Source organism: Notamacropus eugenii, chromosome 2 (assembly GCF_028372415.1).
Source record: "Notamacropus eugenii isolate mMacEug1 chromosome 2, mMacEug1.pri_v2, whole genome shotgun sequence".
NCBI classification, from domain to species: Eukaryota; Metazoa; Chordata; class Mammalia; order Diprotodontia; family Macropodidae; genus Notamacropus; species Notamacropus eugenii.
In genome coordinates, this window is record NC_092873.1 from 287,402,679 (window position 1) to 287,414,749 (window position 12,071).

At 49.2% G+C, this 12,071-nt stretch overlaps 1 protein-coding gene across 1 annotated transcript in view; it reads left to right on the forward strand.

Moving 5' to 3' along the window:
* Window positions 1-6,425: 6,425 nt before the first annotated feature.
* Window positions 6,426-12,071, forward strand: part of CELSR2 (cadherin EGF LAG seven-pass G-type receptor 2) — a 51,462-nt gene continuing 45,816 nt past the window's right edge. Inside the window, exon 1 of the mRNA XM_072644233.1 lies at window positions 6,426-9,848. Within this exon, the coding sequence (XP_072500334.1) occupies window positions 6,548-9,848 (3,301 nt within the window). The 5' untranslated portion in view covers window positions 6,426-6,547. The remainder of the gene's footprint in view (window positions 9,849-12,071) is intronic.

Genomic DNA, 12,071 nt, shown 5'->3' on the forward strand with positions numbered 1-12,071 from the left:
TGAGACACTGGTTAGAGGGTCATGCCCTCCCACTCTGAAAAGTGTATAAATACTCTGAGGTGAGGTTTTACTTGGGGGTTTACTCATTAGAAGTGTTTGTTTGACCAGACAAGACTCTGGGTAGCTGTTAAGAAACCCCTCAGCTTTGAAAACCCAGATGCTGGTGCTTCTCTCTCTGGTAACTATGTATGTATATAATGGTCAGACAGTTAGATCTATCTGTTGATCTGTGATGTATGTATTGCTTACGGTCAGGCAGTTGGAAGTTCTGTCTGTTGATCTTGATTTCTCTGTTTGTATTTTCTCTGAAGTCCAGGGGGCTGACTTTTTCCCCTGAACCAAGTGAATGATATATGTGCTTGAGTAAAGTAGATTGTTGACCCCTCAAAAGTTGCTTTCCTTTCAGAAAAGCAGACCTAAGAACCTATACAGCAGAACCTCCTGTGTATGTTGGGGTCCTTGCTGGTACATTTTTTCTTCAGCTCATTTTACAGATGAGGCACTGAGGCAAACAGGGTTGCATGACTTGCCCAGGGTCACACAGTTGATAAGCATCTGGGGGCGAATTTGAACCTCCAAAGATGAGTCTCCCTGATTCCAAACCCAACTTATCCACTCTACCACCCAACTGCCTTGATGACTTCAATGCAAAGGTGGCCATAAGGGAAGATTGCAAAAAAAATTTATATATATATATGTGTGTGTATGTGTGTATTTTAATGTATATGCACATATATATATAGATATGTTGAGAGTAAAACATAATTGAGGAGTAAGAAATGAGAGAGGCCAAAAACATCATGAATATAAATCAAGGCTATTTTCTTCAAGAAGGGAGATAGAAAATCATGGACATGGTCAGCACCAAGTAAAATAACCAAAAATGTATTTGACTGGATTCTAAGAAACAGGCAATAACTTGTTAGTGCTGAGGGAGTAATTTTCAAATCAGTTGTTTGTGTACAATCTAACAATTATTGTTTGAATGCAACCAGAAAACTATTGACTTATTAGAATAAAGATCAAAACCAATACCAAATAGATAAAAAAAAATAAAAATAGGAAGATATGATGTTCAGTTGAAGTAACTCTGACCTGACCTATTTAAACAAGGTATTGACTTGGAAAAATGAAAAATGGATGAAAGAACAGATATTAATACAGATTATTGCTGTTTCTTAAAGAAGTTTAACAAATACAAATGAATCATCAAAATGAGACTTCTAAGAGCCTAAATGGGTAAGGAACCTCAAGGCCACATGTAGCCCTCTAGGTCCTCAAGTGAGGCCCTTTGACTGAAGTTGGATTGGGCCTCACTTGAGGACCTAGAAGGCCACACAGGGCCTCAAGGCCGTAGGTTTTCCATCCCTGGCCTAGGAGCTGCTTCAGCTAGCAAATAGTTGATATTTATGCCGAGCAGAGAAATATGTCAGCTAAGGGCAGTGTTGGTTTAGAAAATAAATTCATTTGTAAAATCTTGTGGAGGAGGATGGTGGGAGATTATTAGCAGTACTACCTAATAAACCAGTGAGATGCAGTAAAAGGAAAAACACATTTACAGAGTACTTGTTGAGAAACCAATGAAGCCAGATCATCACAAGAGCATCTAAGGATAAAAGTAGGAGGAAAACCAACAGACAAAAAAATTGGAGAAAGATCCATCAAGATTTCTATAACAAGCCTCCAACTCTTCTCTATCAGTGCCAGTGGAACCAATACATTTAATCACTACCATTATGATCCCTGATGCATTCATTACATGAGGAGGCAAAAATATTAATAAAAAACCAAAGTCAGGCAGAATAGGCTGGATTAGGTCAAGTGCACAAGAAGGAGGCATGGACATGACAGAATTCTGAGGGCAATGAAGGACAGACTCTCAAGATGTTGGAAAAAGGGGAAGGATGCCAAATAATTTGGAAAAATAATAGATTTGATGATCACCAAACAAAAGTGTTTAAGACAAATATCAATAACTACTGACCTGCATGCTTACTTTCTCATTTCTACAAAATCTTTATGGGACTAATCTCCATGTATATTGAGGAAATGCTTGGCAAAGGTACAAGAAAGGAATAGGCAGGCTTTCCCAGATGATATCCTACAGCAGAGAGGCCTTTACAGGTACACAATTAATAGGTGTAGAAAAGACAAGATTCCACTGTGCTTATTTAGTTTCTTGGTTACAAAACAACAACAAAAGACATTCAATTTGGCAGTGCAACAATGCCACCTTAAAGGCTTCCTTCCGTCATGGAGGATTCCATTTTTGGTTTTGATTTTGCTCCAGACCTACCCTTTCATTGGCAAAGCAAGCTCGTGGTGAGGAAACTCCTTCTACCAGTGTAGATCAGCAACTGTCCTGTAACTTACAGTCTTGGAGAGTTGTTAGGGAAACTGAGAAGTGAAGTGACTTGCCTTGGGTCACACAGCTACTGTGAGTCAGAGGACAAATACTGTGTTAGCTGATAAAAATACAAAGACAGAAAAAATGAAATGAGGTCTCTGCCCTCAAGAAGTTTACATTCTACTGGAGGATACAATATATATACAGATAAAGTCAATTTCTGCTATATAGAAAGTAAATACAAAGTAATTTGACACACTAGTGAAGTTAACAAGGGAAGGGTGAAGAAGAAATAATACTTCTTTGTATCTTCATTCAAGTGTGTAGCACAAGTCTATTCATATAATATATTCTCAACAAAAAGAAAATTATCTTTAAATAAATGCTTTATTGGTGTTTCCTCTCCCCCCCATAGCTGGAACTTCCAATGAACTCCCTTCCTAATACCCATAAAAACCCTTTTTCCTTGGAATTAAATCGATAAATAAAATAAACCAACACTTTGGCCATGTCAGAGGGAGATAGCTTGCAGTAAGCCCTCCAAGTCAAGACTAGTCTTTGAATTGATGATTCTAATGACTTTCAATACATTGTTTTCCGTTACATCACATTGTATACACTGCTTCCCTGGTTCTGCTTACTTCAATTAGTATCCATTCATAGAAGTCTTCCCAAATTTCTCTGAATTCTTTGTATTCAGAATTACAGTGATATTCCATTACTGTCAAGTGACACAATTTGCTGTTCTTCTCCAATTAATAGGTTCTCAGTTTACTTCCATTCTTTTTTTTTCCCTCAGTAAAATCTTGATCATGGGAACTGGGACCCTACATTCTCTGCGGCAGCCCATCCTACCCCTTCCCCTTTCCCTCACTTTAACTATCAGCGACAGGGGAGAAGTTTGTCTGAGCTTCATAGAAATAATCTTTCTCTCAGGGGGAGGAACAAGGAAGAGGGGAAGGAGAAAAAGTCGGAGCTTATAGCTGGATGGAGACTTTAGGTAGAGAAGTTTTCTTGTATTAGGACGTGGAAGGAATTCCAAGGAATGAGGAGGGGAGAGGAAGAGAGAGAAGTGGCACTGGGGAGAGGCAGGGTTGACTCACCCTGGGGCTCAGGGTGAGCTGCTCAACCTGTCTTTGTACCTCCCCAGGGTAAGGGATTAATGACTATTTTCAGAACGTGCTCGGAGATCAGGAGAAGAAAGTGCCAGGGAGGGGTCATTCCCTGGAGCTGAAGAGGAGTCCCAACTCCATCTCTCCAAGGCCAAAGGTGCCTGCCTGTCTACTCCCTGGCACCCCTTTCAAGACAATGACTCACTCCAGCCTCTTTTCCCTCTTCACCTTATTTTCTCCTTACTCCCCAATCTCCCTCCAGTCAGGGCAGGGGCCCATAGCTACCTGACACCAACCCCCCTCACACACGAGCTCTGAAACCAATTCTGTGGCTGGGAGCCAGCCTGTCATCCTCTCAGCCCCACGATTTCTTCTGGGTTTCTGTTCTCTCCCACCCAAGCAGCTTATTTTTAGACACAAAAGGAGAAAAATAAATTGAGAGCCACAGTTCTACCATGTGTTTGGTTGGGACCTTGTTGAAAAAGAAAGTCTTAATTACCCAACCTCCATTCAAGGAATAATTAACAGATGGTATAATGTCCTATTAGGTGAGGGGCAGAGTGCCCATGCAGCCCCCAAATCTCTCCAAATTACAGAATCAAAAGAATCTAGTAGGGCAGGGACTTGTTGTACTGGAAAGGCTTAGACTAAGAGGTAGGCTGAGTTTGAGCCCTCACTCTGTCCTTCTCTAGCTACACGAGCTTGGGCAAGTCACTCTCTAGGCCTGTTTCGCCAATGAAGAAAAAATGACTAGATGGATGACAGCCTGTCTAGCTCAGAAATTCTGTGATTCTGCACTGGTTATTCGGTCCACCCATTTGCCTCCAGATAGAACTACTTTTTTTTTTTCAAAATTTTTTTCCAATTACATGTAAAAATTTTTAACAATTTAAAAAAATTTTGAGTTCCAAATTCTCTTCTCTCCCTCCCCTCCCTCCTTGCTAAGAAGACAAGTAATTTGATATAGATTATACTTATGCAGCAGATAGGACCACTCAACCCAGAAAAAAAATCATGCTTCTAAAGGTATTCTAACAAAGGTAATGGATTCTTGGGAAGGCTCTTCCCCACAGGTGGAAAGAGTTCCAGATTGAGAATTCAGAGTTTTGACTATACTAGGAACAAATGGGGTGATCTTGAGCAAGCTAACTCTTCTAGGTCTCAGTTTCCTTTTCTGTAAAAGAATGGGGTTGAACTAATCAATCTCTTTCAGCTCTAAAACTTTAAGTTTTAGCAATTGAACACCTCTATCCAATTTCTTTGTCTTTCCTCTTTCCCTGTCAAGAAGTTCTTCATAATAAGATGTAGAGAAGGTACTGGATAGAGAGCTGGTCTTGGAGTCAGGAAGGCCTGAGTTCAAGTCCCATCTGTGAAACCTGGCTTCGGATGTTGCCTCTGACATGTACTGGCTGATTCTGGTCAAGTCACTTTATCTGTCTCTTGGTGTTGTGAGCAACTAAGACTGTAAGTCACAGACAAAGGATTGCCCTACTTTGGGAATTTTGCCTAAAGTCAATAAAGTCATTGACTTAATTTGATAGGTTGTACAAGTTAAGTCCCAGAGAGGGAAAGTTATTTGTTTAAAGTCACACAGCACATTAGTGGTGAACCCAGGTCATGGATCATAAGACTTAGAGATAGGAAGGCTCCAACTAAGGCCTGAAGAAGTCAGTTGACTAGCCCTGGATCACATAGCAAGTTAGTGGTAGGGGTGAGATTAGAACTCCACTCTCCTTATTTCTGGTGCCAGGCTTTTTCCACTAGGTTCTAGAGCCTCTGTCAGATTGTGGGGGTTTCTCAAGGTCATTCTGTACAGACCCAGAGAGGAGAGCGCTCTCTCTCTCTCTCTCTCTCTCTTTCTCTCTCTGACTTATCAAGGGGTGGTTTCTTCAGTGGACAGCCAGTGAGTGACCGCACTCTGCCTGGGGGTCTTATGATCTATGGATAGCAGGAAGGATGACCGGTTTTTTTTACTCAGAAGCACAAATAGTTTCCAGTGTGCCGGAGGGTGATGTTGCCAGGACCAGCGCTACGTTTCAGAGTGTTTTGAAAATTTAAAAAGATTTTTTAAGAGCTCATTTCAAATTTAGGGCTGTGTCATTCTCATCATTATTCCTAGCCCTGGGCCTTGCCTCTTTGTTAAAGTCTCCACAGACTCTTAGGGTGGCCCAGACAAAGGAATCGGTTAGAGGGCCCGGGTGTGAGGGTCCAAGAGTCAGCATCGCTGGGACGGGGCAGGGGCCTGGGGTGTAGTCGGAGAGGAGGGGGAGTGGGCTGGGAGACAGGGCTGGGGGCGGGCCCACGTTAGCCCGCTCGGGCCTGGCGTCGCCGCTTTAAGAGTCGCATAGGAGAGGAGCAGGTCTATGGTAATGAGCCGCCCGCAGCCGCCACTGCTCTGCAGAGCTCACGGCCGGGGAGGCGAGGCGAGGCGAGCGCGGGGGGCTCCGTGCCCGAAGGGAGAGCCGGCCGGGGGTGTAGGGGGACCGTGAGGGTCTCGGAGCGACTGGCGGGGCTGTAGGGAAGGAGCTCCAGGGGCCCGGCGGGGCGGTCTGGAGGCGCAGGTGGGAGATGCGGTAGCGCTGGGCAGGATCGGGAGGGGGAGGGGGAAGGCGGAGGTGGGGGTGCGCCAGGACCGATCCCGAGCTGCGGGCGGAGTGGGGCAGACCTGAAGATTCGGGGCGCGGGGATCGGCAATCCTGCGGGAGAACCCCGGAGGGACAGGTGAGGAGCGGGGACGCAGGTGGGAGTTTGGGGACACAGGGCAGAGATCTAGGACAGCGCGGGGCTTTAGGAGTGTGGGGGAGCCCCCCACGGGGCTGCGGGCTGAGCTGGGGGTGGGGGGGCCAGGGGCGCAGGAGGGATTCTGAGCAGTTGCGGGGATCCGGGAGCCGCAGAGGAAAGATCAGGCCAGAGGTGAGCAGAGAAACTCTAGGGCGCAGGAGATCCACCGAGGCCGGGCCCGGAGGGAGCGCGCACGGGAAGGTCCCGGCAATCAGGTGCCCCCGGCCCGGGCATGCGGCGCAGCGGGGCCGGGAGGAGCCGGAGGAGGAGCCGCCGCCGCCGCTGACCCGGCCGGGAGGAGGGAGAGATGCGGGGCCGGGTCGCCCGCGCCCCACTCCTGCTGCTGCTGTCGCTGCTGCTACAGCGGGGCCCCGGGAGCTTTGCCCTGGCCCCTTCGTCCTGCCGGTCCCTGGAAGCCCGGGACCCGAGCTCTCCAGCTCTCTGCACTCCCCAGCATTGGTTCTGCCCAGCTGGGACTGAGGGCCACTGGCTACACACCAGTCGCTGCCGGGCCTGGGGGCCTGAGTTGACTAGCCGCCTGGTGCCCCTGGATAGTTTTAGAAGCAGAAGAGCCTGGTGCCCAGAGCCTGGGGCTCATATCCCCCTGCCACCAGCTCCTGTGGGCTGTCCCTGGAGCTGCCGCCTGCTGGGTGCCCGAGGCCACATCTCCCCACAGGGCAAACTCACCCTGCCCCCAGGGCATCAGTGCATTCAGGTACCACAGCTGCAGTGCCAACTCTGCAGACTGGCATGGGCCCAGGGACACTGGGTTGAGAAGTGGATGCCTGGGGATCTCCCAGGAAGTCGAAGGAAACGCAATGTGAACACAGCTCCCCAATTCCAGTCGCCTGTGTATCAGGCCACTGTGCCTGAGAACCAGCCAGTGGGCACGCCAGTGGCATCACTGAGGGCTGTGGACCCAGATGAAGGTGAAGCAGGTCGGCTAGAGTATACCATGGATGCCCTTTTTGATAGCAGATCCAACCAATTCTTCTCCTTGGATCCAGTCACTGGAGCTGTGTCTACTGCTGAGGAACTGGACCGAGAAACCAAGAGTACCCATGTCTTCAGGGTTACTGCCCAGGATCATGGTACACCTCGGCGGAGTGCCCTGGCCACACTAACCATCACAGTGACTGATACCAATGACCACAATCCTGTTTTTGAGCAGTCTGAGTACAAGGAGAGTTTGAGAGAGAACCTGGAAGTGGGCTATGAGGTACTTACAGTTCGAGCCACAGATGGCGATGCTCCTCCCAATGCCAACATCCTCTATCGTCTGGTGGAGGGGCCTGGTGGTACTCCCCCTGAGGTCTTTGAGATTGATCCCCGTTCTGGTGTGATTCGCACCCGGGGACCTGTAGACCGGGAGGCCGTAGAATCATACCAGCTAACCGTGGAGGCAAGTGATCAGGGTCGGGATCCTGGTCCACGGAGCGCCACAGCAGCTGTGTGTCTGTCCGTGGAGGATGACAATGATAACGCCCCCCAGTTCAGCGAGAAGCGCTATGTAGTCCAGGTGAGGGAAGATGTGACCCCTGGTGCCCCTGTACTTCGTGTCACAGCCACAGACCGTGACAAAGGTAGCAATGCTCTGGTCCACTATAGTATCATGAGTGGCAATGCCCGTGGCCAGTTTTACTTGGATGCTCAGACAGGGGCACTGGATGTTGTGAGCCCCTTGGACTATGAGACAGCCAAAGAATATACCCTCCGGATTCGGGCCCAGGATGGGGGCCGTCCTCCACTCTCCAATGTCTCAGGCCTGGTAACAGTGCAAGTCCTAGACATCAATGACAATGCCCCCATATTTGTCAGTACCCCCTTCCAGGCTACAGTACTAGAGAGTGTCCCCCTGGGGTATCTGGTCCTCCACGTCCAGGCCATTGATGCCGATGCAGGTGATAATGCACGCCTGGAGTACCGATTGGCTGGCGTTGGTCCTGACTTTCCCTTCACCATCAATAATGGTACAGGTTGGATATCTGTGGCTGCTGAGCTGGACCGAGAGGAGGTAGACTTCTACAGCTTTGGGGTGGAGGCGAGGGACCATGGCACACCCCCATTGACAGCCTCTGCCAGTGTCAGCGTAACCATCCTTGACGTCAACGACAACAACCCAACCTTCACTCAACCAGAGTACGCAGTGCGCCTGAATGAGGATGCAGCTGTAGGTACCAGCGTAGTGACAGTTTCAGCTGTGGACCGGGATGCGCACAGTGTCATTACTTACCAGATTGCTAGCGGCAATACTCGCAACCGATTCTCCATCACCAGCCAGAGTGGTGGAGGACTGGTTTCCCTGGCATTGCCCCTCGACTACAAGTTGGAGCGACAGTACGTGCTGGCCGTCACAGCCTCGGATGGCACACGTCAGGACACAGCCCAAGTTGTGGTAAATGTCACAGACGCCAATACCCACCGCCCAGTCTTCCAGAGCTCTCATTATACTGTCAACGTCAACGAGGACAGGCCAGCAGGCACCACTGTAGTCTTGATCAGTGCCACCGATGAAGACACAGGTGAGAATGCTCGCATCACCTATTTCATGGAGGATAGCATACCCCAGTTCCGCATCGACGGAGACACTGGGGCTGTCACCACCCAGGCTGAGCTGGACTATGAGGACCAGGTTTCCTACACTCTAGCCATCACTGCCCGGGACAATGGCATCCCCCAGAAGTCAGACACCACATACTTGGAAATCCTAGTCAACGATGTCAATGATAATGCCCCCCAGTTCCTGCGTGATTCCTATCAAGGCAGCATCTATGAGGATGTGCCACCCTTCACTAGTGTCTTACAGATTTCAGCCACAGACCGTGATTCAGGATTAAATGGTAGAGTTTTCTACACTTTCCAAGGTGGGGATGATGGCGATGGTGACTTCATTGTTGAGTCCACTTCAGGCATAGTGCGCACACTGCGGAGGTTAGACCGGGAGAACGTGGCCCAGTATGTCCTACGGGCATTTGCTGTGGACAAGGGTATCCCCCCAGCCAGGACACCAGTGGAGGTAATGGTGACTATACTGGATGTAAATGACAATCCACCTGTTTTTGAACAAGATGAGTTTGATGTGTTTGTGGAAGAGAATAGCCCTATTGGTTTGGCTGTGGCTCGGGTTACAGCCACAGACCCTGATGAGGGCACCAATGCCCAGATCATGTACCAGATTGTGGAGGGTAACATTCCTGAGGTCTTCCAACTAGATATCTTTTCTGGGGAGTTGACTGCCTTGGTGGACCTGGACTATGAGGCGCGGGCAGAGTACGTCCTTGTTATCCAAGCCACCTCAGCCCCACTGGTGAGCCGAGCCACTGTTCATGTCCGCCTCCTTGACCGCAATGACAATCCCCCTGTCCTGGGCAACTTTGAGATCCTGTTCAACAACTATGTCACCAACCGCTCCAGTAGCTTTCCAGGGGGTGCTATTGGCCGGGTGCCAGCCCACGACCCCGACGTCTCTGACACACTGAGCTACAGCTTTGAACGTGGGAATGAGCTCAGCCTGGTGCTGCTTAACGCCTCCACGGGGGAATTGAGGCTGAGCAAGGCCCTGGACAACAATCGACCTTTGGAGGCCATCATGAGCGTGTCAGTGACAGGTAAGGATTGAGTGTATGTGTTGGGGAGGTGTTGTGTGGTCCCCCTAGAGCTTGGGAGGGGCTGTGAGGAAGTCTCAGGGGAATTTGGGGGTAGGCCTGGGACAGGTCTGGTTGTGGGATTAGGGGAGGAGTCTACTCCCAGGGTTGTGGAGGAGGAGACTGGGAAGGCAGTGAGGCAGTGTTGGGGTGAGGTGGGGGGACACCAGCAGATAGACCCCCTGGAAGTGGAGGGTGGGTGTCTCATTCATTCCTCTGCCCTGAGTTTGACTATGGCCAAGGTAGGGCAATCACTGGCCTGGGAAAAGACCCAAAGGAATCCTAGCGTCTCTGACTCCTTCCACCTCCTGCCCCACAGCTTGGGTTGGTTTGTTGCAGTTGGATGCCCCTGGATCCCTTCTTCTGGCCCTAATGTGTGATGTGGAGGGGGGTAGGGCTTAGATTTGTAGCCTGGTGCAGCTGCCAAGAAACTGGGGAAAAAAACAAACTGGTGAAGAAGACACTGGTGGACAGGTGAGCTGAGGTGGAGAGATGAAGGCAGGTTTGAGATGAAATTGTCCCTATGCCCAGTCTGTCTCCGGCAGCTGAGAGAACATCCAGGTTTCCTTCCCACACACACCCCTGCACTTTGACCATCTCCCCCAGGCCTCTGACCCATGAAGCTTTTGTGATCTCGTCTAGCAACTAGGGCCAAAGCTGGTCTGTGGATATAGAGGGGGGAGGGGGCACACAGTAAGGTCAGGACCCTAGAGTCCAGCCCCTTCTGGCCCCCTCTCCCTCTAGGCTGAGCAGGAGCCTGATGGGGACTTTGTCTAGTACATTCTTTCCCTTCTCGGCTGAAAGAGCTGGGGCTGCTACCCCCCTCCAGAGTTCACTGCAGGAAGTGAGCCCAGAGCTCATTGTCTCCGTCCAAACAAACCCCACTGTCACAGGCTGGGGTTTGGGGTCCTGGGGGGCAGGGGATGCAAAGTAGGCAGGCACTGGATGGGGCCCCCTGGATTCGTTGAGCCTGTATCTCCCTGCCCACCAAGTGCGCGCACACACACACACACACACACACACACACACACACACACACACACACTGATCCCAGGGAAACCTAATCTTCCCTTTCTCCCAGCTGAAAGTTGGATTCCCTCAGATCCATCCTTCCTTCCTCAGATCAAAGGAATGTGAGTTTAGGGGGCCAGGATGGACAGAGACTTACAGTACAGGAAAGGATCCCTAGAAGAACATTCTACCTTTTCCCTACCTTTTAAGGGTAGTGTGTGTGTGTGTGTGTGTGTGTGTGTGTGTGTGTGTGTGTGTGTGTGTGTGTGTGTGTGTGTGTGTGTGTGTGTGTGTGTGTGTGTGTGTGTGTGTGTGTGTGTGTGTGTGTGTGTGTGTGTGTGTGAGAGAGAGAGAGAGAGAGAGAGAGAATCTGGCCAGGACCCAAGTTGAGGCATTCCTGATGCCCGGCAGAGCAGTACGGCCTGCAAACTCCCTGGGGGCAGAATGGAGGGCATTCTACCCCTTTCTTCGAGATAATATCCTCTTGTTTAGCATAGTTGGGGTTGGTGGGGAGATGACTCTTGGGGCTGAAGAACTGAGATTTCCTCCACACACACCAAGATGGGGAACAGATGAGACCCTAACGAGAGATTTCTGTCTAGGGTGGGAGGAGGTATGCAAAGAAATCATTTGGCACTAACAGCAAGGGACAGAAGAGGTATACCAGCTGCTTATCCATATTGAGGTTAGGATTGTAGACGTGTGTGGGGTCTTACCAGAAAAGCATCCTGAAGTGAGAGGCCAAAAGGAAGGTGAACACAGGGCTTCTACCTTTCCCACATATGAGTCTGGCCAGAGGAGTGGTTATTTTTTTTTTTTCAGATATCTCCCTTCCCCTCTCCCCCCAACCTCTATTTTTACAAGGGACTTAGGGCATAGCTGGGAGCAGGAACTTATAAAATCATACAGTGTGAGGGCTGGAAAGAACATTAGAGAACATCTTGTCCCATATCCCCATTCTACAAGTGAAGAAATTGAGTCCCAGGGAAGTTAAGTGACTTGGGGAGAGGCTCTGCCCTGTTTGTTCCCTCAGTTTCCCCTCTCCCAAGAGAAGGGATCTTAACTTAAGTCTGAATTTTTAAAAAATATTTTGTTAACTGTATTTCAATAGAATTGGTTTCCTTAGTAATACTATGTTTTTTATTTTAAACATTTAAAAAGATTATTCTAAGGAGT